This window comes from Symphalangus syndactylus, chromosome 13 (assembly GCF_028878055.3).
Source record: "Symphalangus syndactylus isolate Jambi chromosome 13, NHGRI_mSymSyn1-v2.1_pri, whole genome shotgun sequence".
Classification (NCBI taxonomy): domain Eukaryota; kingdom Metazoa; phylum Chordata; class Mammalia; order Primates; family Hylobatidae; genus Symphalangus; species Symphalangus syndactylus.
The window spans coordinates 120,256,050-120,280,588 of record NC_072435.2 but is presented as its reverse complement, the minus strand read 5'-3'; the positions used below and the strand labels follow the sequence as shown (position 1 = coordinate 120,280,588).

The window sequence follows — 24,539 nt, the reverse complement described above, 5'->3', positions numbered from 1 at the left end:
ACGCCTACTGTGCGCCAGTACCTGGGGACAGCCATGAACAAGACAGGTGAACCACCCTGTGTTCATTCTAGGGTGGGGAAGGTGGCCAGGAAACACCTGTTGTCACCAAGCGCGTGGGAGGGCAGTGGAGAGAGAGCAGACAGGCGGGTGTGGTGTGGTCTGGCCTGGGACAAGGAGATGCCATCTGCACCACGACATGAAGGGGGGGAGCTCACATGGAGGGCCTGAGGTCTCAATGCTCCAGGCAGAGCCCAGCAGGTGCAAAGGCCCTGGGGCAGGAATGCAGTGGCGGGACAGCGAGGGCCAGGCCAGGCAGGGCTTGTGCAGCAGGGGAACAGCTGTGGATTCCCTGCTTAGCCTCTGGGAAAAGCATTTCAGCAAGGCCCATGTTCAGGCTCTTTCTGGTGGGTGATGGCTGGAGCCTCAGAGGTGGAGGCCAGGTGTCCCAGCTCTGCGAGGTGTGCTTAGTTAGGCAAGGCCATGCCCTCTCTAGGCACACTGCGGAGGAGGGTTTAGGAGAGCCAGTTGCTGGGGAGGCTGGGCAGCTCCAGTCTCTGCGCCAGGCTGCTGGGCTGAGTTGAGAAGGTGGTTAGGCCAGGTTCAGCAGCAAGAGTTCTGCGATCGGCCAGTGATGTCTGCCCTGTGTGGGTGAGAGGGAAATGGCATCACGGGTGCTGTTATCTGCGTTAGGCTCACAGCGTTTCCCGGATGGACTGTGCCTGTAAACCACCCGGTGATCTTGTTAAAATGCAGAGTCTGACTCAGTAGGCCTCAGATGGTACTGGAGATTCTGCATTGTAGCCAGCCCAGGTGGGGACGGTGGGGTGGTCCGTGGCGAGGGAGAGGCTGTCACTCTGGGGTGTTCCAGTGCCACTGTAGTGCACTCCCTCCCTGTAAATGTCCTCGGTGAATGTGGACCTGAAGGAAGGCAGCGCTGCATGCCTCGCCTCCCGCAGGTCCCAGGAGCTCCACCTGCGGCCAGAGTCCCACTCATACCTGCCCGAGCTGGGGAAGTCAGAGATGGAGTTCATTGAAAGCAAGCGCCCTCGGCTAGAGCTGCTGCCTGACCCCCTGCTGCGACCGTCGCCCCTGCTGGCCTCGGGCCAGCCTGCGGGATCTGAAGACCTCACCAAGGTAAGCCTGGGTCCCCAGCTGGGAGCTCCTCTGCCGCTTGAGGTTCTGCTGCTGGTTAGGCTGGGTGGGAGGTGGCGGGTAGATGTGCAGGAAGGGGGCAGCTCGGGCAAAGGCTTGGAGGTGGGCCAAGCACCGGGTGCACAGAACTGGGTGGCAGGAAGAGGGCAGGCGCCAGGTCTCTGGAGGTGCCAGAGCATGGGGAAGGTGTTCCAGGTGGGCAGAGCAGCAAGTGCAAAGGCCCTGGGGCAGGAACAGGCTTGTGGTCATGGGGCAGCTGGCGTGAGCGAGGGGAGAGCTGGGATGGGAGGGCCTGGGGTGCCGTGGAGCAGAGAGCTGCCATTCGATGGGGGTCAGGACTGTCCTGTGGTCGGTGGTCAGCTTTCAGCACATTCTGAGAGCTTCATCGAGGGTGGGTTGTTTGGTTCCGTGCTTACTTGGAATGGGGGGCTCAGTGACCCCTGCCTCGAGCCCTGCACAGCAGGCAGCCCCCTGGGCCTTGAACCCCAGCCCGCGAGGTGGACAGCTCAGGGCTCTGCCAGGTGCCTGGGGCTTCTGGATTCTTAAGGGTCAGGGAGGGGAGACTCCAGAGTCCCGCAAAGTGAGATGGGACAGAGTTGGCTCAGCACTAAAGGGGCGGTGCTTGGTTACGACATGGCCTGGACCCCTAGAGTGACAAAGCCTCCTTCTACTGCCCAGTCTGGCTGCTCCTTGGGCCACCATGTGGCACCGGGCTGGCGTGGGTTGAGTCTGCAGCCACCCAGGCCTGAGGGACCATGGATGCACTTTGGGCAGGGGAGCCAGACAACTTTAGGCTCATCTGCATCTCCTTGGGAGGGGCTGCCTGGCACTGCAGGTGGGCCCAGGCCTCACCTGGGCACTTACTTATCCCAGGGCCCTCCGTCCATCTGCCCTCAGGTGACCCGGGTGCGATTTCCACCACCCCCACCTCCACAGCTGTGCTGCCTTTGCGCCTCTCTGAGCCCCGTTTCTTCCTCACTGATCTGGGAACTTGTGGGCAGGGTGTCACCTGGTCATGTGGGTAGAGGGCTCGGCTGTGGGTCTCATGCATGGAAACTACTGGGCACCCATGAGCCGGCATGGGTGGTGGTCTGGCTGCAGGGCCAGGCCACCTGGGCCAGACCCGGTCTTCTCTTGGGGAGAGAGGATACCTGTGTGGAACCTGGGATATCCCTGGGGTGGGCTTGGGCTGGCAGGAGGTTGGGGGGCCGTCCTGGGGCTGGGCTGGCCGGGCTTCCCCTCCTGCTCTGAGTGGCTGTGGCCCCGACACCTGCACACCTGCCAGATACCCGCAGGGCTGCCTCTGGGGCCAGGGGAGGGAGGGGCTGGGGTGTCTGCGTGGTCGTTGGTTGGCTTGGCCTCCCTGCCACTGGGGCAGCCCTCACCTCACCAAGTTGTCACAGGAAAGTGGAGGTCAGTTAATGAACTCCTAGCCAACAGCCCACATGTGCCTGAGAGCCCGCTCAGGAACCTCCCCCGGCGGATGCAGCTGTGTTCTTGTTGGCACTCAGGGACTCCACCCTGGCCACCTCCCTGCCCTCCTGCGTACTTCCAGTCCATCAGCAAATCCTGACACCTCTGCCCTAAAATATCCCAATTCCAGCCTTCTGCCCACACCTGAGGCCACCCCTGGCCTGAGCTCATCATTGCTCTCCGGGAACTTTGCAGTAGCCTCCTTCTGGGTCTCCCTGCTCCTGCCTCCCTCTACCCCCTTCAGTTTATCTTCCAAGCAGCAGCCAGAGGGCTTTTATAAAGGCAGATGACTGCATCCCCCTGTGTGTCCCCTCTGTGCTCCAAACCATCCATGGCTCCTGTCTCAAGCAGGAAAAAGCCAAAATCGTTGCCATGGGCTGCAGGTCCGGTGTGATCCAACCCCGTTACCTCCCTGACCTCATCTCCCTGCACCAGCCCTCTCAACCACTCACGTACAGCCTCCCAGGCCACCCTGGAGTTTCTCAAACACACCAGGCACGTTCCCACCTGGGGAGCTTTGCACTGGCTGTGCCCTCGGCAGGAGCGCCCTCCCCCAGGCACATTCTTCTTTCCTCGCTCCTTCCAGTCCTGGCTGCCCTCCAGGGCCTGCATGGCAGGGGAGACCTGTGGCTAGCCCTGTGGGGACTCTCGAGGCCTCTCATGGCTGAGGCTGCAGCCCCACCATGTCCTCCTGGGGTGTGAGATTCAGCCACAGGGGCCCTGCCGGCCTTGAAGGGGGTCTCTGTGGCCTGGGGCTTGGGCCACCTGTACTTGGGTCTGGGCTTGGGACTGGTGTCAATGCCAGTTCCTCTCGGGCACTGCCCCCTCCGGTACCCCAGCCAGCATCCCTGCCCTGACGCCCAACCCTTCCAGCACATCCTTCCTGCCCCTCCTCCCCTTCCTTCTCTCCTTCTACACCTCCCTCCCTCCTAAGTCCCTCTTTCTTTCCACCCAAACAGCCCCCCTGTCCTGCTCACTCCCCTTCACCCCCTGCTTCCTGGCTCCTGCCATCTCTCCCTGCTCATCCCCTGGGGCGACCTCCCTACCACAGAGCCACTCCCAGCTACCACCCAGCGCCACCCAGCCCGTCTGCCTGTGGCCATCTGTCCTTGCCTTCATTACCTGCCCCTCCCCCTCACCTCCCAGCCGCCCCCACCCATGGGTTCTTCCTGCCATCGTCTCCCACCAGTGGCCTTGCCCCTCCCCCATCCACTCACCTCCCCCATCCCCTTGCTCCCCCACCCCCACCCCCATCTGCTCCCCCTCCTTCCCCCACTCGCCTGGAGTCCAGGGCCCTGTGAGCCCAGTCAGCCCTTGCAGGAACTCACAACTCACAGCCGGACAAGGGCGCCTGGGGGTGCTTGGCCTGGGGCCATTTCTTGGCTGGAGAGAGACACCTCCCACGTGTGTGTCCAGCCTGGGGCCTGCAACACCTCCAGTGCCCTAGACAGCCCTTTGATTTCACTCCTCTTTGAAACAGAAAGTGGAACCTAGACAGTGGCGGTGGTGAGGATGTGCACAGGTTAAGCATCTGTGGTTTGCTGCTGTGGGAGTTTGCGGTGGTTTCAGTAACGCTCAGGACATACCGGCCTGGAGGCTTGTTCTCTCTCCAGCTTCCACAGAGGATGCCGATGGCAGAGCTGGCGGGGGAATCGCAGGCAGTGTCCCCAGAGGCTTCTGTCCCCCAGGGTCACTCAGCCGCCCAGCTGTGTCTGACTGCCCAGGCCGGGGTGGGGACTGTGGCCAGGTGGCATCCTCATCCTTGTCATAGCCTGGTGCCCGGCCAGCTGTGACACAGGCCCCTCCCTGCACAGCCCTGGGGCACCCTAAGCTCCTTAGCAGCCTCGGGGCAAAGGCGATCGTCCTCCTGCAGCAGGAGTAGGGGTGGGCGGTGGGGACTGGGAGCCAGCCCCAGGGAGGGAAGTGGCCACTCAGGCAGGCCTACAGGGTCCCCTTTCCTGCCCAGTGCGGCCGGATTGGATTGAATGGTGGATTCCTAGGGTGAGCCACCTCCTTTATCAGGAGGCTGGCGTGCGGGAGGCATTCACACGGTGGTAAGAATGCTGACAGTGATGGCGGGTGCCATTAAGTGAGCGCCGACTGCCTGCCACGTGCCAAGCCATGCCCAGCCAGTGTCATTCCCTGCTCTCTTCCCAGCCTAAGGAGGCTGGGTCTGTGACCCCCCTTTTGTAGACAGCCCCATGCTGAGCGAGCTGGACGCGGGGGAGCGGGATTTAGGCCCAGGCATCTGGGAGTGCACCCCATGCCTGCCTCCAGGCTGACCTGCTGCTCTGGGTCCCCTCTGGTCTCCCTGGTGGGGTGCCCTCCTCCCTCTGCCTGGCATCCCCCATTAGCACTGGAATCTGCTTTCTCCTCTTTTGCTTCTTTTTGTTATAGAGGGCAGGAGAGAATTTTAGCTCAGCCTCCTGGGAGAGATGTTTCCGTTTGAACAACTCCCCTGAAGTGGGGCCTGGATGGATAGCAGGCCAGGGTGTGTGTGTGTGCATGCGTGTGTGCGTGTGTGTGTGTGTGCATGCGTCTGTGCGTGTGTGTGTGCGTGTTTGTGGGTGCGGGTGTGTGTGCGTGCGTGTGTGGGTGCGTGTGTATGTGTGCATGCGCCTGTGTGTGCGTATGTGTGCTTGCATATGCGTGTGTGTGCGCGCATGTGCCTGTGTGTGTGTGCATGTGTCCATGCGTATTTGTGTGTGTGCATGTGTATGTGTGGATGTGCCTGTGTGTGTGTACATGTGCATGTGTATGCATGTGTGTGTGTACATGTGCATGTGTATGCATGTGTGTGCACGCATGTGCCTGTGTGTGCGTGTGTCCATGCGTGTTTGTATGTGCACGAGTGTGCATGTGTGTGCGCATGTGTGTACGTGTGTGTTTGTGTGCGCACGTGTGCATGTGTCCGTGCATGTGCGTGCGTGCACGTGTGTGTGCATGCGTGTGTGCGTGTGCACGTGTGTGTGCATGTGTTTGTGCGCAGGCAGCTCAGGGCCCAGTCTTGGAGGGTGACCAACCCGAGTGGGCCGTTGTCCCCCAGGTGCGTGTTTTGTCTCTGCTCAGAGAGCAGGCCCTGGGATGAGTCGCTGCCTGCCTGCCTCTCCAGCATGTCCGCGCCCTCTGGCCTGTGGGTTCCGGAGGGGTCTCCGTCCCTGACCGTTGCTCTGTGGCTCTTTCTGCCTGCCTGGCTTTCCCTCTTCTTGTCAGGAATTCGTCTGCCTGCGGTGCGTCCTCTGGGATCTCTCTTAGTCTCTGTGGCTGTCTCTGTCTGTGTCTCTGCCTCACCATCTCTTTCTCTTTGTGTCCTTCTATCTCTATCTCTTTCTGTTTGTGTCTGTCTGTCACCACGTCTCTGTCTTTCTGTCTCTGTTTCTCTCTGTCTTCATCTATGTCCATTTCTGTTTCTCAATCTGTCTGTCTTCGTCTCTGTGTCTGTGTCTCTCTCCTCTCTGCTTGGACCACAAGGTGCGGGTGTGACGGGCTTGGTGCTGGGGCCTGGCCAGCCTGGCCGCAGTAATTGCTCCAGGCTGTGAAGAGATTTGGAAAGTCTGAGCAAGGGAGGATGCCTGGGAGAGCGAGTTGAGAGGTTTTCCGCATCTGCTGTGTGGAATTCAGCTGGGCGCCTGAGGCAGGAATTTGATGGGATTTTTCTATGTGTGCCCCCTCTGCCCCACCGTGTTCCTGTTTTCTGATGCTTCTCTGCTCTTCAGCTTCCAGAGTTCTGTAGCATCAGAGACTTCCTTGGGAATTCACCGAACTTTGTTTTGGGGACTTTAGAATTGTCACAAATAGCGCTATCTCTGAAAATCCCTAAGGGGGACAGACAGCCCCTATCAAATTTAAACATGAATTCTGGCTCACATAACTGAAGTCCAGCGTTGGTTAGCTTCAGGTACAGCTTGATCTAGATGACACGATGTCCTCAGGACCCTGTCCCTTTTCATCCCTAGGCTCTGCCATCTTTCACAGGGTCTTGGTGTGTTAGCAGGAAGGAAGCTGGTGACTCCAGGCCTTCCTCCTCCCAGGTTCAAGGCCAGCAAAAAGAGAGAACTCTCCCTCCTTCTCTCCGCTTTCTAGCCCCAAACTGCTTTTCCTCCTCACCATGAGTGGGCCCATGCCTGTCCTAGAACCTGTGGCTGGAGTAGGGGGTGTACTGGGAGTGCGTGAAGCTGGGCCCTGCTTTTTCCTGGAGCTGGCACAGGGGAGCTGAGGGGCTTTTCTGCCTCTGAGTCTTCAGTTTTGCATAATAAACTTTTCTCTTTCACGCTAGCTTGAAGTTTTAAATTTTTACACCAGGGGCATCTGATGAGTAAAAGGTACCCACTGCCCCCTGGCAACTGGTGCGGGGTGTATTAGGTTTGTTGTTTTGTTCCCTGCGGCTTTAGGTGGGTGGGAAGGTGGACAGTCATCGGGAGTGCGCCTGCAGGCCTGACTGCCAGGATCCCTCAGCCCCCGTCCTGGGGAAACCCAGCACCAGGGGAAGCGCTCTTGGCAATCCGGGTTTTCCTCTTCTTTTTCGACTGAGGGGCGGTTCACGAAAAAGTAACCACATTAAAGTGAAGAGCTCGTTGGCTTGTAGGACATTTACAGTGTTGTGCAGCTGTCATCTGTCTAGTTCTAGATCATTCTCATCGCTGCAAAAGGAGACCCCCATAATCATTAATCAGTCACTCCCTGTATTAGTCTGTTCTTACACTGCTAATAAAGACATACCCGAGACTGGGTAATTTGTAATAGAAAAAGGTTTAGTTGACTCACAGTTCTGCATGGCTGGAGAGGCCTCAGGAAACTTGAAGTCGTGGTGGAAGGGGAAGCAAACACATCCTTCTTCACATGGCAGCAGCAAGAAGTGCTGAGCAAAAGTGGGGAAAGCCCCTTATAAACCATCAGATCTCATGAGAACTCACTCACTATCACGAGAACAGGACGGGGGAAACCGCCCCCATGATTCAGTGACCTCCACTTGGCCCCTCCCACGACATGTGGGAATTATGGGAACTACAATTCAAGATGAGATTTGGGTGGGGACACGGCCAAACCATGTCACCCCCCACTTCCCCCTCCTCCTTTTTCCTGCAACTACGAATCACTGTCCATCTCAATGGATTTGCCTATTCTGGACATTTCATGTAAGTGGAATTGTACACTCTGCAGCCTTTTATGTCTGGCCACTTTCACTCAGCATCATATTCTCGGGGTTCATCCACAGTGTAGCCTGGGTCAGTGCTTCATTCATTTTTTTTTTTTTTAAATAAAGATGGGGTCTTGCTATGTTGCCCAGGCGGTCTTGAACTCCCGGGCTCAAGCGATCCTCCTGCCTCGGCCTCCACGTCCGGCCCTTCACATTGCATTGTATGGATATGCCATGTTTTATTTATCTGTTCATCAGGTGATGGACTTACTTGTGCAATTTTGCTGCGAATAAAAGCTAAACCTGAACTTAAAGAAGAACCCATTAAAGACAACGGCTTTTATCCATGGAGAGTTTAAAGGAGTAAGTTTCCAGCAACTTTTCCAAGTGTTGCTAGTGGTTGCCAGCTGCTGCTTCTACTCCTGGTGCTGCCTGTTAGCCCTGGGGATGGAAACCTTCTTTTTGTTAATGTTGCTTTGGAGAATTATTCCCAGGTTGGATGAGCAGTTTGCTCTCACAGTTTTAGGGTGGCCTGGCCCCCAGAGCCCTTCCTTCCACATCCTTGTCCTTGCTCTGTTATCTCTCTTCTTGGTCCAGGTGGAAGAGCAGAGATAGGATAGCGGAGATGTTTCTTGCCACCAGTAGTGAGACCAGGCTCTGGGTGCCATGTTTGCTGCTACCTTTTGTCTTAAGAACCTCAAGAAATGACATGGGCTGCAGGGAGAGACCAGCCAAGCACCCAAGGTGGACCGCAGTGAGGGGCTGGGCGGCGGCGTGGAGATGTGGGTCTGACGTCAGTTGGCACAGAAGGGGTGTTGGGCACTCTGGGCAGTGGAGCCAGCCTGTGCAAAGGCCCGGAGGTGCCAGACGCATGAGCTGTCCATGGTTTGCTGTGGGTGGGGTCAGGTGCCCATGGCCCCCTGCCTGCCCTCCTGTTGGGGAGCAGTGAAGGCCCCACACCCAGTGGTAGATGCATACACACTCCTGAGGCTTTTTCTAGGGAGTTTTTCTTCCACACACACTTTTGCCTTGAATTTCTGGAGGTCCTGCACTCTGGGTCCCTGGAAGGGTGCTGCTTTGGCGCTTATGCTCAGCCCTATGGTTCTGTGGGGTGAACGGATATGTGGCTGGGACCCCACGTGGGGTCCCCACGTGGCTCAGCCCCACGGTTCTGTGGGGTGAACAGATGTGTGGCCATTTCTGACGTGGGAGCCCCTGCAGCCTCCCCCTTCAAGCACCTTCCAAGGTAGGACGTTGAGTGGCCTTGGGCATGCCGTCGAACAGAAATCCCACTTCCCACGGTGGTTATGACGGTTACGTGGATTAACACTTGTGAATTGCTTAGAGCAGGAGGCCAGCAAACTCCAGCAAGCTCCAAATCTGGCCCTCAGTGTGTTTTTGTAAATAAAGTTTTATTGGCACACAGCCATGCCCATTTGTTCCCCATTGCCTGTGGCTGCTTTTGCAGTACAATGGCAGGGGTTAGTAGATGAGACAGAGACCTTGTGGCCCTCAAAGCTTGAGCTATTTTTTACCATCTGGCCCTTTATAGGAAAGTGCCGGCCTCTGGCATCCAGCCCCAGTGGCCTCCAGGCTCTGTTTCTGCCTCTGCGTAATGGAGATGGAGCAGCAGTCCCCTCGGAGGGCTGTTGTGGGAGCCACTTCATGGGGTGTGCAGAGGACTGGGATGGGCTGAGCCGTGAGTGGCCCCAGGTGTGATTTCTAGGGTGTCCCTGGGGGAGGTGGCCTGAGGAGCATGGAGGACTGCATTGGGGCAATTGAGGTGTGAGCCCTTTTCTCTATTTCCCTCGAGGAGTCTGTGTGTGTAGAGGGAGCACCGGGTTGTCCAGGCCCCTGCTGTCCTTGCTCCCGCGTCTCAGATGGTAACAGGCCAGAGGCAAACCTAATGTGACTCCAAGACTCTTGGCCCCTGTGGGTCTTGCTTGGGCTCTGTGGGGTGAGGGGAGGACAGAGGCCATGAGGATGGCAGGAGTGGACAGAAGATGATGCAGCCTCTGTGAATCCCGAGGTTGGGGGGGCACTTGGTGGCCCCCGGGCTGCAGTTGTCCGGGGAATAATGCACCCTGTGTCCTCTGGGTGCAGCTGCTGCGGGGGCGGGGAGGCAGTGACCTGGCGCTGCTCTGGGCCTCGTCTGCCAGCAGCTGCTGGCTTGGCCCCAAGGATGGCACAGGGCGGGGGCTGGGTTCTGGAGCCCGGCTAGGGGAGGACCATCCCAGCCAACATTTATTGAGGCTTACGGTATGCCAAGCTCAGAGCTATTAACTCATTCAAGACTCACAAGGACCGGGGAGGTGCGAACTGTTCTCCCCGTTGAAGAGATGAGGAACTGAGGCAGGAAGCAGTTGAATGATCTGCTGGAAGTCACAGAACTGGAGAGTGGCAGAGGGGCTGGGATTTGAACCCAGGGCTGCACAGGTGAAGCCTGGGTTGTTTTTTCTACCCTCCTTATCCTGAGAGTGTTCCCAGCACAGCCTGGGTGCACCGGACTTTAGCTGGTGGGATGAAGGCGTCCATGGATAACTGAATGCAGGCTTCCTTTGTTGTTAAGCACATTTTCAAAAACAGCTGTATTACACGAAGAGTAACTCTCAGTGAAAGAAAATCAGAAAAAATAACGGGCAAATAAAAAGAAGAAAGTAAACATACCCTCTTCTGCCCTGCTGCCGAGGTAACTCCTTTTAGCTTATCTGTAACCCATTCTGATGGCTTTTCCGTGTGTTAGGGAACATATGTTTTCTGCAAAGCCACATGTGTGTTGGCTGCATGGTTCTGGAACTTGCGTGTTTGGACTGAGCTTCATGAATGAATGTTTACAGAGGGTCTGCAGAGGCCAGGCCTTGGGAGAATGGAGGCTGTGGGTCTCGGTTCCTTGGGCTGGTGGGGAACACACAGATGGGGTAAGTGGAAGAAGAGAGGTGTGTTATGGGAACAGGGAGCTAGAAGACTTCACAACTTGAGGAGAGGCTGGGAAACCATTTATGTAGCAAGAGCATTTGAACCGCATCTTGAAGGCTGTAAGGGACTCTGAATTTTGGAGAATGGGTGATGGCTGGGATGGGGATGGGATCCTTGAATAGGTGAGGACTGTCCTGACAGATGTCCAGGGCTCTGGGCCTGGAGTCAGGGATGGAAACGGGGGGTATATTGGGGAGGGGGGTGTGTATTAGTCTGTTTTCATGCTGCTGATAAAGACATACCCAAGACTGGGCAATTTAAAAAAGAAAGAGATTTAACTGGACTCACAGTTCCATGTGGCTGTGGAGGGCTCACAATCATGGCAGAGGGCAAGGAGGAGTAAGGCACATCTTACATGAATGGCAGCAGGCAAAAAGTTGGCAACTACATTAGTCAGGGGTCTCTAGAGGGACAGAACTAATAGAAAAAATATATTTTATATATATATTACATAAAGGGGAGTTTATTAAGGAGTATTAACTCACACAATCACAAGGTCCCACAACAGGCCATCTGCAAGCTGAGGAGCAAGGAAGCCAGTCTTGAGTCCCAAAGCTTGAAGAACTTAGAGTGTGATGTTCGAGGGCAGGAAGCATCCAGCACGGGAGAAAGATGTAGGCTGGGAGGCTAGGCCAGTCTCGCCTTTTCACATTTTTCTGTCTGCTTTACATTCGCTGGCAGCTGATTAGATGGTGCCTACACAGATTAAGGGTGGGTCTGCCTTCTCCAGCCCACCAACTCAAATGTTAATCTCCTTTGGCAACACCCTCACAGACATACTGAGGATCAATACTTTGCCTCCTTCAATCCAATCAGGTTGACAGTATTAACCATCACAGGGTTGTACAGACTGGGGGTGTCCCCTCTGCTGACCCCATGCCCATTTTTTTTCTGCCACAGGACCGTAGCCTGACGGGCAAGCTGGAACCGGTGTCTCCCCCCAGCCCCCCGCACACTGACCCTGAGCTGGAGCTGGTGCCTCCACGGCTGTCCAAGGAGGAGCTGATCCAGAACATGGACCGCGTGGACCGAGAGATCACCATGGTGGAGCAGCAGATCTCTAAGCTGAAGAAGAAGCAGGTGTGAACGGGCAGGGGGATAGGGAGTGCTGGCTCTGAGTCTCCATTCTAGCAGCAGTGACAGCGGTGTCACACATATGTGCCGAGCCCTTCCCAAGTTCCTGGGTGCTCACTGGTTTTTATGCCCTTTACGTTTATTGGACAGGAGCACATCCACAGAACTTTCTGCCATGACGGAAACACTGTGTATCTGCAGGATAGCCACGTTCCACTGTTGATTTGAAATGTGCCTACTGCGACTGAGGAACTGATTTTTAATTTTTGTTTAATATACATATTAAATGTGCCTTCGAATAGCCACACAGGCTGCCGCATTAGACAGCACAAGAATGGCAGTGAAAGTTCAGGATTTCTAGCCAGTCTGTCCAGGTTCAGATCCTGTTTCTTCCAGTACCAGGCAACGTGGGGTAGGCAGTCCCTTCTCTATGCTTCCCTTTCCTTATCTGTAATGTGGGGAAACAGCCCCTGGCTCTGGAATCTGAACCGACTGGCCTCCTAACTACTCTTTACTAGCTGTGTGGTCCTGGAACCTTCATCTCTTGGAGCCTTGATTTCCTTGCCTGTAAAATGGACAACTTGTAGACGAGGGAGCAAGATCCCGAGATTAAAAATAAATCCTCATTGTCACTGTTGAAACCACGCAAAGACAAGTGGAGAAAAAGCTGATGTAAATATTTATAACATTCATTTTATAATTTTGGTTTAAATATTAGTTAATATACAATTCCTCAATAATCTGCTTTTTCCCAGCTCTTCATGGTTTGCTCCCTGGTATCATTCAGGTCTCTGCTCAGATGTCCCTGACACCAAGAGGCCACCCTAAGCCTTGTACAGGAACACACCCCCCCAACCCTCTTCTATCCTGGGTTCAGCCAATCCAGCCAATTCTACCTACTGCTGGTTTTTGTAAATAAAGTTTTATTGGCACAGCCATGACCACTTGTCTGTGTATCTCTATACACATGTGTGTCTATATGACTGCTTTTCTGCCACAGTGGCAGAGTTAAGTCATCACAACAGAGACCTGTGTGGCCTGCAAAGTCAAAAATATTTGCTATTTAGGCCTTTAAAGAAAAGCTTTGGGCCGGGCATGGTGGCTGATGCCTGTAATCCCAGCACTTTGGGAGGCTGAGGCTGGAGGATCACTTGAGCCCGGGAGTCTGAGACCAGCATGGGCAACATAGCGAGACCCTGTCTCTACAAATAATTTAAAACATTAGCCAGGTGTGGTGGCACATGCCTGTGGTCACAGCTACTCAGGAGGCTGAGGCAGGAGTGCCTGAGCCCAGGAGGTTTAGGCTGCATGAGCCATGATTGCCACTGCACTCTTGCCTGGGCAACAGAGTGAGACTCTATCTCAACAAAAAGAAATTTTGCTCATCACTGATCTGTCTCATCACCCTACTGGTGACATCATTATTTGAATTAATATAGACCCAGCTTTGTTATACAGTGGTCCTCTCCTTGTCTCCCTGTTAACTGCTGTGTTCTGAGCAGCATGGGGTACATAGTAGGTGCCCATTAAAAATGGTTGATTGAGTCATTGTGACAGTCTGGGCCCCAGGGAGCATCTAGACTAATGAGGGAAACAGGCTCACATCTAGTGCCCTCCCAACAGGGAAGTAGGGGCTCCAAGGAGGATCAAGGGCTCATTTTAACCACTGTAGGCAGGTTGGTGAAGGCTGGTGAGAGAAGGCTTCCAGGAAGAGGTGCCCTGGTAGCTGGGTTTTGAAGGATGCTCCAGGGGGAGAGCATTGATTTCAAGGGCCATCATGGCTGTCACATGGTTGGGGGAACTGGGATTTGAGGGTAGTCCAGCAGTGAGGCCCGGTCCTGGAGACTCTGCCAACTGTCCTAGGCTTCAGCGGGCAGTGTGTAGGTCTCATGATGGTGGCACAGGCATCACGAGAGGGGCCGGGCCCCGGTGGGGTGGGCAGGCATTGCCAGGGCCAGCCTGGTACTGCACCTTTAGACCTCCAGTCCTGGCCCTGGGGTGAGGCTGAAGCTGCGGGTCACTGGCACACATTGGTGACTGCGGCTGGAAGCCAGGTGGCTCAAGGCCGCCCTCAGAGGTTAGGTTTTTGTTTGTTTTTTCCCCTCTAAATTCCACTTTGGCATTTTTTAAAAGTGAAATTCTCAAGCATAATCATTTTAAAGTGCACAGTTCCGTGGCATTTCGTACATTTGCAGTGTTGTGCAGCTGTCACCTCTATCTGGTTCCCAGCCATTTCAACAACCCACAGGGAAGCCTCATAGGAGCTAAAGCAGCCAAACTCTCTGTCTCTATGGACTGACCCGTTCTAGACATTTCCTATATAGGGCATCACACAGTATGCGTCCTTTTGCGTCTGGCTTCTTCCACATAGTGTCATGGTTTTGGGGTTTATCATGTTGTCTCTTGTCTCCATCCTTCATTCCTTTTTATGGCTGAATCATATTCCATTGTATAGAGATGCCACCTTTTGTTTATTTCATCATCTGTGGCCATTTGGGCTGTGGCTGTTGCGAATAGTGCTGCTGTTGAACATTTGCGTTCAAGTTTTTGTTGGGACACCTGTTTTCAGTTCTCATGGGTATATACCCAGGAGCGGAATTGCCGGGTTGTACAGTAACTCTAGGTTTAATTTGCTGATGACTTTCCAGGCTGTTTTCCACATCAGCTGCCCCATTTTACATTCCTACCAGCAATGCATGAAGATTCCAGGTTTTCCACATCCTCACCGACCGCCCCCAGCCTTTTTTTTTTTTTTTGAGATGGAATCTCACTCTGTTGCCCAGGCTGGAGTGCAGTGGTGCCATCTCGGCTTACTGGAGCCTCTGCCTCCTGGGCTCAAGCGATCCTTCTGCCTCAGCCTTCTGAGTAGCTGGGAGTACAGGCGTGCACCACCACACCCGGCTAATTTTTGTATTTTTCGTAGAGATGGGGTTTCACCATGTTGCCCAAGCTGGTCTCAAACTGCTGGTCTTGAGTGATCTGCCCACCTTGGCCTCTCAAAGTGCTGGGATTTCAGGTGTGAGCCACTGTCCCTAGCCACACCAACCCTTTTTTATCTTCCTTTAAAAAATGTTTTTGATTCCAGCCATCCTGTGGTTGTACAGCAGTATCTCATTGTGGTTTTGATTTGCATTAGACAGCCCTTTTTAGCGTGTCACTGCTGTGCAGCAGTTTTTTCAGCATTATCTCCTTGATCTTCCAAACAACCTTATGAGGTAGGCATGTACTCACAGGTTCTGCTGAAGTAGACACTGAGGTCAGGGAGGTGAAGGGCCCTGTCTGAGGCTGCAGAGCTGGTGAGCGTGGGGCTCGGGCTTGAATCCAGGCCCAGCAGAGCTAGTCACCCTCTTAGCTGGGTCTCTGTAGATGTCCCAGGTAGTATTTTCTCCAGTACCTGAGGAAGGGCCACCTTTCCTGGCTGGAGGGAGCCTCCCTCCTGCCCACCCTTTCGGGGCTGTGGGCTTCTTCCCCTTCTTGGCTTTGTTTGTTTAGTGCTTTGGGGGAGTATTTTGATGCCCTTCTTGAAGCGACCACCAGGGGTCGCTGTGGGACCGAGGCAGTTCTGCTCAAGCCGCCAGCGCCGGAGTCTGCAGAAGCCAGCACCCTCGATTTTCTGGCTCTTCCTGTGTTCACTTCTTCTTGGGCACCTTTTTGGGTTCATACTGATCTGCTTTGTGGTCATGTGCAGGCTGTGTGAGCATCATAAGTGGAGCAGAACCATGTTCTGATCTCACTTGTGATGCCCTGTCACATTGCAGAATGGGGCATTGGCCTCCCATCTGACCTTGGGCCAGTGCCCTAAACCCTCTGGTCTTCAGCCTCCCTCTTTCTATGAAGCAGACAGCAGCATGATGGGATGCTCTTTCCAATGGTGTTAGGAGGAGGGGGTTCATACATGGACAGATGAGGATGAGGATGATGGGGGTGATGAGGATGAGGGTGATGGGGATGATGAGGATGAGGGTGATGGGGGTGATGAGGATGAGGGTGATGGGGGTGATGAAGATGATGGGGGTGATGAGGATGAGGATGATGGGGGTGATGAGGATGAGGATGATGGGGGTGATGAGCATGAGGGTGATGGGGGTGATGAGGGTGAGGATGATGGGGGTGATGAGGATGATGGAGGTCATGAGGATGATGAGGGTGATGGGGTGAGGAAGATAAGGATGATGGGGTGAAGAGGATGAAGATGAGGGGAGTGATGAGGATGAGGACGATGGGGGTGATGATGAGGATGATGGGGTGATGATGAGGATGATGGGGGTGATGAGGATGAGGATGATGGGGTGATGAGGATGAGGATGATGGGGGTGATAAAGAAGAGGGTGATGGGGGTGATGAGGATGATGGGGTGATGAGGATGAGGATGATGGGGGTGATAAAGAAGAGGGTGATGGGGGTGATGAGGATGAGGGTGATGGGGGTGATAAGGAAGAGGGTGATGGGGTGATGAGGATGATGGGGTGATGAGGATGAGGATGATGGGGTGATGAGGATGAGGATGATGGGGGTGATAAGGAAGAGGGTGATGGGGGTGATGAGGATGAGGGTGATGGGGGTGATAAGGAAGAGGGTGATGGGGTGATGAGGATGAGGATGATGGGGGTGATGAGGAAGAGGGTGATGGGGGTGATGAGGATGAAGATGAGAGGGGTGATGAGGATGACAGTGATGAGGATGAGGAGGAGGGGGGTGATGAGGATGCAGGTGATGGGGGTGATGAGGATGATGGGGGTGATGAGGATGAGGGTGATGGGGTGATGAAGATGAGGATGATGGGGTGATGAGGAGCTCTGTGGGTGGAGTGTTGCCTGTGTGTCAGGTGCTGAGTGCTTTGCACCCATCATCAGCTCATTTCACCCTCACACTGGCTCTCTAGAGTAGTAACTCTTTTATCCCCATTTTCCAGAAGAGGAAGGTAAGGCTTAGAGAGGTCCAGGAGCTTCTGAAGGCTACGCAGTAAGTAGGAGTGGGAGTCGGGCTCCAGTCTGGCCAGTGCAGCTGCGGAGTCTGTGCAGCCTGTCCTAGTACTGATGTTGCCTGTAGGAACTGTCATGGGTAATAATGCCGGCTCACAGCAGGCCCGACTGTTCCTGCCTGTGTAACTCATTCAGTTCTCACCACAGTCAGAATGGCGGCACGGCAATCAGCCCCGTTTACAGATGGGGAAACTGAGGCCTAGCAGGGTGAGGCTGCTTGGCTGTGCTTCCTTAGCTGGCAAGTCACGAAGGCAGAATTTGAACCTGGCTTTGGAGCTTGGAGGCTGCAGCTGGCCCAGGAGCTGGGGCCTCTCCCGGGTGCGGAGTCCCTGGGCTGACTCACAGGAAATGGGTAGCAGCCTGACTTCCTGTGCGCGGCCGCGGCCCGGGCTGCAAGGGGGCCTCCCCGCACCCTGGGGGCTGCAGCCCTCCTTCCGCCCGCTGGGGTGCTCACCCCTCACGTTCTGCCTCTCCCCACAGCAACAGCTGGAGGAGGAGGCTGCCAAGCCGCCGGAGCCTGAGAAGCCCGTGTCACCGCCGCCCATCGAGTCGAAGCACCGCAGCCTGGTGCAGATCATCTACGACGAGAACCGGGTATGTGTCCCCACTCTGGCCTGCTGCCCCCCGGTGCTGGCCATGAGGCGCTTCGCAGGGGGCACCATGAATCGGGCCTCAGTGTTTCCATCTGCGAAATGGGGAGGGGACCTCGCCACCCTCTCCCCCAGAAACACAGGGTTTATGAGTGGGTGGGGGAAGGTGACCGGTGGAAAGCCATCCTGGTGTGGCCTCTGGGCTGTTCTGCTCAGACACGCAGATGGGTGTGGACTGTGGCTGGTCAGCAGGATGCAACACAAAACAGAGGTTTTGGGCTCCAGGAGAGCACCAGGGTCCAGCTGATGGCCAAGGGTAAGGGGCTGCCACTTTAGGTGCTGATGCAGAAGAAATCCCTTTAAGGCAAAAGATAATGACATTATGACCGCAGCAGTGAGCTTCCATGGAACAGCCCCTCCCATCAGTCCTGGAAGGTGCAGGCATCATTTCCATTTTCCTAAGGCCCAGAGAGGTTAAGTGATTTGTCCAGAGTCACACAGCTAGGAAGCATTGGACCTGGATTTGAACCTATGTTGTGTCAGACCACAGGGCCTGAGTTCTCAGCACCAGCTTCCACTGGCACTGGGCCCTCGAAGGGGCCTTTGAGATGATTGAAACACAGAGTCTGGAGCAGGCTGTGGAGGCCCATGGGGATCCCACTGCGGGCAGCTATAGGGGGTCTGGTCTTGGTGGAGGGGCTTGGGGTGCCCAGAGCAGTGTCTCCAGGGGCTGGACCCTAAGGGTCTGTGCACCCCCAAGGTGGAACCTTGTGTCTGGTGAGGTGGTAAGCTCCCCATCTTCCCAGTCAAGCCACTACCAGCAGGGCTTTAATGATTTACAGTCGACTTTTTCTAAACGTACTCAGGATCTGTGGATGTTGATCCCCTCCCTTATTTTCTGGAAGAGGAAACTGAGGCCCAGAGAGGGACTGGTCCTTGTGAAGCGTGACAGATGAGGAAACTCCTGTCCCTGCCTTGGCTTCTCTGGTTCCCCTCCTACCCGTAGCCCCAGCCACCCTTCCCAGCTGCCTCTTCTGTAATATCTTCCTTGGCCAATCAGTGCTCAGAGTTGAGGTGGGGGTGGGGAGGCCTCGAGTCAAGTGGTGGGTGCCTGCAGTGGCAGCCTGAGGCAGGGAACTACTGGATCAACTGGTTTGGCTATGCCTCCACCTCTAGAAACAGCGATGTCATGCAGAATGAGACAAGCCTGTTTGGGGCCTGGGAACTGTGTGCCCGGCTCACTCTCCCACACCCTGGCCCCTCACCCCAAGCACCGCTAGTAACAGTCATAGGAGAGCCAAGGGGCCACACATCCTTCAGCCAAGCATCCTGGGTTCAAATCCCATTTCTCCCACTTCCTAGCTCTATGACCCTGGAGCGTTGTACTTAAACCTTCCTGTGCCTCATGCTCCACAGCTTTAAAACAATGACAACGATGGCATCACCTAGTACAGTTGGTGTGGGGATTAAAGGGGTAATTTCCTAGTGCCCTTAGGACAGACAGTGCCTGGCACCAAAGAAGTGCCAGCTGGTGCTATTAATTGTCATTATCATAGCTCTCATTTCTTCTTGTGTTTGTTTACCTTGTGCATTTAATAGAATACTATTTGCATTTAGTAGAACTACTATTATTCTCTCATTTTTGCTCATCAAGAAACCAAAGCTCAGAGAGGGAAGGAGACCTCCCCGAGATTGCAGAGCAAGTGAGCTTTGAGCCTGGGACTTGGAGCCAAGATTGAGGTGGCTCCAGGAGCCCAAAGTGGAGGGGACATGGGCAGGGCTCCTGAGAGTGTCACCTCTACCTGCCTTCTCTGATCCTTGGTGGAGAGCAGGCACGGTTCTCTCCAGCAGCTGTGGAGGCCAAGTCAGTGGCCCAGCACATTGCCGCAGGGCCCTGGCCCTCTTCCTGGAGCTCCCCTCCTTGCAAGGCTCATAGTGTCACTTCCATCTTTGCTCAAGTGGCCCCTTCTCAGCAAGACCCATTTCAACCCTCTACTTAATACTGAAAACGCTTTTTTCAGGAAAAAGGGTTTTTGGGCTTACACCGGTTTTCCTCCTTTGTGGCTTCTGATTCTCCTTAGCCCTTGTCCCCGTGGGACATGATTTCGGTTTTACTTCTTTATTCTGTTTGTTATGAATGGAAACTCCGTGAGGGCAGGAATAAAATCCCTGCCCACTTTTATTTCCAGTGGTATCTCCAGCACCTAAAACGGTGCTCACCACACAGCAGATGCACATAAAATAATTGTTGTGCAAATATTCAGGCGGCAGGAAGGGAGGGGAGATGGGGATGGGTGGCCAGCTCTGGCCCGTGGAAGAGGCCTCTGGTTTGGGGGCGTGGGGGCTGATGGGGACCCTCCACCTGGGCTGAGTCTCTGAGCCTCCAAAGTCTGCAGCCTAATGTGCGGGAGGCCCCCAGCTGCCTTTGGCAGGAGCAGCCAGGACTTACCGCCCCTTGGGGGATCAGTAGGATTAAATTTTAATCCGCCTTCCTTCCCTGCTGGTTCCTGGAGAGATGGAGGACAAGGGTCTGTCTCTAAACGTCGAGCCAGCCGGAAAACGCAGCTTCCCTGCTGGGCAGGGCCCGCCTGGCAGTTCTGAGTGCTGGAGTCTGGCTCATTATCCATTCGGAACACATTGGTGAGGCACCCGCTGAGCAAGGCTTTTCCCGCCTCCCTGCCTCCTGGGAGCTGCCTGCGTGGGCGGGGGCCGGGCAGGTGTGCACAGATGGCGGGGCAGCCAGCAGGGTGGCTGCAGCCTGAGAGCAGCAGCAGACAGGGTGGCCCGGGCCCAGGAGGGCAGAAGCATGACCTGGAAGTGGGCGCTAGGAAAGGCTTCTTGGAGGCAGCGGGTGGGCCAGAAGGAGGACATTCGGGTGAGGGGCATGGCACAGGCCAAGTCCCAGAGAGGGGACTGGCATCTCCTTTGATCTTCAAAGGTGGTGGGCACGAGATAGGAGCCTGTTGGTTCCGGGACAAGGCACGCACTTGGAATCTGGATAAAACATACACACAGGCAGCACTAGCAACGTGTGGATACATAAGGGGCGTTTGCGCAGCACAGGTTGCTGGTACTGTAGGAATTCAGGACACTGGGGAACAGTCAGGGTGGGCTTCATAGGGGAGACGGGCCTTGAGCTAGGTTGACTGGGGAAAGGTAGAAGGCTGCTTCCAATGGAGATGTAGATGGCTCGTTCATAAGGTGGGGAAGAGGCAGGATTGATGAAAGCAGCAACCCCAGTTGCTGAATAATGCGGAAATCAGCAGAAGACGCAAGTCCTTGTCTTCCAGTTTAAGCGTCTTTAAAGGAAAGTGTTCATATGATGTGATTAGGACCCAGTGTGTGCACAGTGTGATTGGAACTGAGCAGGGCAAAGAAGAATAATGCCACCAACAGTCGCCGTGAGCGTGAAGCCCCTTGGGGCTTTTGGGGGTTTTGGCACTCATGCTCGTTTGTAGGGCTCAGCATCAGACCCCCTGATTCAAGATTTTCAGAGCAGTGCTTCAGGCCCCGTCCTGTGGCCCCAGCATCCTGTGCCAGGCCCCCACCTCTGGCCTCCGTGCCCAGCCACCTGGTCATCAAAACTGCCCCCCAGGGTCCAGGAGTTCTTTCAGATTGTCCGTTTCAGCCCTGCGAGGCTGCTGCACACGTCCTCTGACCTGCCGCTTTTCCTGCTTGTCACACACCCTGGGAGAGCTCTGCACAGGGCTCATGGGCATGGGGCTCTGTTTGCAGATGAGGAAGCTGAAGCTCAGGGTAGGCCGCTACCCTGAGGCACTGCTGCAGCCAGCGGAGGGGCTTTGGTGCAGGACTGGGGGTTCAGAGCTTCTTGGGTGAGTAGGTGCTGCCCCCAATCTGCAGATGAGGAGGCCAGTGTGGTAGAGAAGGGAATAGGATGGGGCTTCCAGGCAGGGGAGAGGCTAGGGAGTGATCAGTGTCAGGTCTGTTTTTCTGCTCTAGAGGAGAGCCGCATGTGGATGCATGTGTGGTTTGTGTGCCTGTGGGTACGAATGTGCGTGTACGGGTGGATGTATGTGTGGTATGTGTGTTGGATACACATGTGTATGTGTGAGCATACATGTGTGCCTTTGGATGGCTGTGCATACTTGTATGTGAATACTTAGAGTAAGAGTCGGCTTATGTGGGACGAGCATGTGGTGATTTGTGCATTGATACAGCACACCTGTGTGTGTGTATGTGGGCATGTGTGTATGTGTGTGGATCTCTGGATGGCTGTGTGTACATGTGTATAAGTGTATATGAGTCAGCACATGGGGCCTGTGGTTATCTGTGCACTTACACATCCATGCATACACACGTGGGGGTGTGTGTGTATGTGTGCAGGTATACCTGTGGGTGCTGTGTGCACATGCGTGAACATTCATGCATGAATTGGCACATGTGAGGCATGTATATAGGTATTCGTGCATCTGTGCACCTGTATGCATACGCATGTGTTCACATGGGTACACGTTAGGCTGTGTGCATGTGTGTACAGATGGATGTGCGTGAGATGGCGTGTGTGGGGCGGGTGTGGTTTCGTCATGTGTTCACTTGGGTGCACGTGTGTGAGTATGTGCATGCCCCTTGACGTGTGGACATGTGTGTATGTCTTTCCGTGTTCCTAGATCTTGGCATGTGCACTTGGTGATGTGGGTCTGGTGCTCCCGTGCACCCGTCTGCATAGGTGACTAAGGACTTGTGCACCCCAGCCAGCTCCTAGGCTTTTTGGGCATGGGAGGCCTGGCCACACAGACCCAGAGTTTCTGCAGGAGTGCCATTGCCCGAGTGAGAACCTGCCCAGACCCCCAGTTGCCTGGTGAGAGCCCCTACAGCGGGTGGACGCCACGGTGAGCGGGGCCCCTCATTGGCTTGAGTCCCTGGGTTTTCCTCTCCTCTCAGAGCCAGGTGAGCTTGGGCAGTGGCTTCTCTCAGGCTTGGCCACCTCCCCTGCGGCATCAGCCCCACCCACCACGATCAGAGCAGAGACCTCGGCCCCCAAAGGCCAGGAACATGGGAGGACGTGCGTGGGGGCAGTCGGGTTTCAGCGAGATTGAGAAAGGCCTGTTTCCCTTCTCCCTCAGGGTGGGGCTGAGTCCCCTGAATTCCAGCCTCCCAGCCGGCAGGTGGCAGCCCACCCCGAAGCCCTCCTTTGGGCCGGAGCAATCCCTGAGTTTTGCCACCCTTGGGTGGAGTTGGTTCAGCTCTAACAAGTGTGTCCTGGTGTCCCCTGCAAGCTGGGCCTTGGGCCCGCATGGGGAAGATGCAGACAGGAGCCCCTGTTGGAGCACTTGCTGTTTGCCAGGACCAGGGGCAGCCAGGAGCCAGTGTCGGGAGGTGGCCCCCAAAGGGGCCGAGGAGATGTGCAGATATCAGCCATGGGAATATTGGGGTTGGGGAATGTTCTAGGTGGGAGAGGTTCAGGTGGGAAGGGTTTGGGATTTTGGCTAGAACTGTGTGGATTGGTGACCTCCTATCCAAGTGTCCTCTCTGAGCCTCAAGTTCCCCATCTGTAAAATGGGGTAGCCCTTGCACCCCAGAAACAGGTTCCTGGGAGGATTGGCAATCCTGGTTGTGGCTTGGAGAACAGGGAGACAGGGCCTGCCCTGTCGTCCACCTCTATGGAGGGGGCAGAGAGGCCTCTGTGTCCTTGGAAAGACCAGGCATGTCCGGGATGCGGACTGCTTCCCCCATGGCCCTGGAGAAAGTGCCTGCTGCCCTCAATCCTGTGCTGGGCCCTGCTGGATGATAGCAGCTTCGTGGCCGGCACTGGCCTCTTCTGGTCCTGGTGGAGAGGCGGGGAGGCACTGGGCCAGCTGCAGCGACGTGGAGAGAGGACAGGGTTCTGGGCTGGGACCGGAGAGCCTGCGGGTACAAGAATGCTTTGCCCCAGAGACAGCCTGAGCGAGGGAGCCAGCCCCACCCCATTTCCAGGTATTTAGACCATTCCTGAGCATCCACTGTGAGCCAGACACTGTCCAGGCACTGTGGGTGCAGCAGAGAACAGAGCAGGCACCTTGCTCCTCGTGGAGTCCTCATCAGGGGGAGGTAGCCAGTAAGATAAACCATGGGACGCAGACCCTTACCCCTGACCGCATGTGCTGTGAAGACAGCCAGGTGGGGAAAAGAGTGGTCGAGGGAGGTGGGCCGCCCTGCTGCGGGGGGTCAGGGAAGGCCTCTCTGGGGAGGGGAGGCTGAGTCAAGACATGAGCAAGAGGCAGGCGAGAGCATGTGAAAATGTGGGGAACAGCATTCCAGGCAGGGAACAGCAGGTGCAAAGGCTCAGAGGCAGTAGTGACTTTCAGTGTGCAGGGGACAGTGAGGGGCCAGCAGAGGTCAAGGTCCTGTGAGGGCTGGGACCCTGTTGACCCTGGCGAGGAGTTTGGATTTGGTGCTCAGGATGGCAGGAAGACAGCAGCTGAGGAGGTGAGAGGGAATTTTTGGCATGAGGCTGAATCTGTGGCCTGCATCCACGTTCCCCAGCCATGCCACGTTCTAGAGGGTGTCTCCTCTGCATTTAAAGAGGGAAGGGATGACATGCACGTCACTTTGCTCCCTGTAGAACATCCTTGCAGAAGTCATGGGAGTTTGGTACCCTGGGTGAGTGTGGCCGTTTCATGAATGGGGAGACTGAGGCTAGACAGGAGACTCAGATTGCTGAGGATTAGAGCGCAGTCGACTCCCAGATGTTGGTCAGGTGTGTTGAGAAAGGCCAGCCCATCTTGGGACAGGGCCCCACAGGCCCACCTCCCCAGGAAGCTGACAAGCAGGACCAGAGAAGACCGTGGAGTGGGAACAAACCCAACACTGGGAGCAGGGGATGTGGAGGCAGGAGGTGGAGGAAACACCCCAGGGAGACAGGAGGAGGTGGGGCTCCCTGTGGCTTTGGCAGGTGAAGAAGGGGTCCCCCCTGCTCTCTAGGTGCTAGCTGTGTGGCCATGTAGTTTCTAGTGGCTTGGCGCTTTCCATTGGTATCACTCTTTTAGCTAGATGGAAAGTTGCTGCTGATCCCCACAGATGATACACAAACTCCTATTCATCCCTCAAAACCCAGCCTATATATCCCTCCTGTTACCTTTCTGGGAGAGTGACTTGTGCCCCACTTTCACACATACCTTTCTCTGCCTGAGCATACTAATCTGCCGTTACTGCTCT

At 55.4% G+C, this 24,539-nt stretch overlaps 1 protein-coding gene across 37 annotated transcripts in view; it reads left to right on the top strand.

Moving 5' to 3' along the window:
• The window catches only part of NCOR2 (nuclear receptor corepressor 2), a 240,969-nt gene that overhangs the window by 83,381 nt on the left and 133,049 nt on the right, over positions 1-24,539 (top strand). For 36 of the 37 annotated variants that reach the window (XM_055239207.2, XM_055239216.2, XM_055239213.2 and 33 more), the window contains 3 exons: positions 957-1,134; positions 11,639-11,818; positions 17,275-17,388. In XM_055239207.2, coding sequence (XP_055095182.1) covers positions 957-1,134; positions 11,639-11,818; positions 17,275-17,388 — 472 coding nt within the window. The remainder of the gene's footprint in view (positions 1-956; positions 1,135-11,638; positions 11,819-17,274; positions 17,389-24,539) is intronic. The other variant, XM_063614600.1, reaches the window with a different exon arrangement.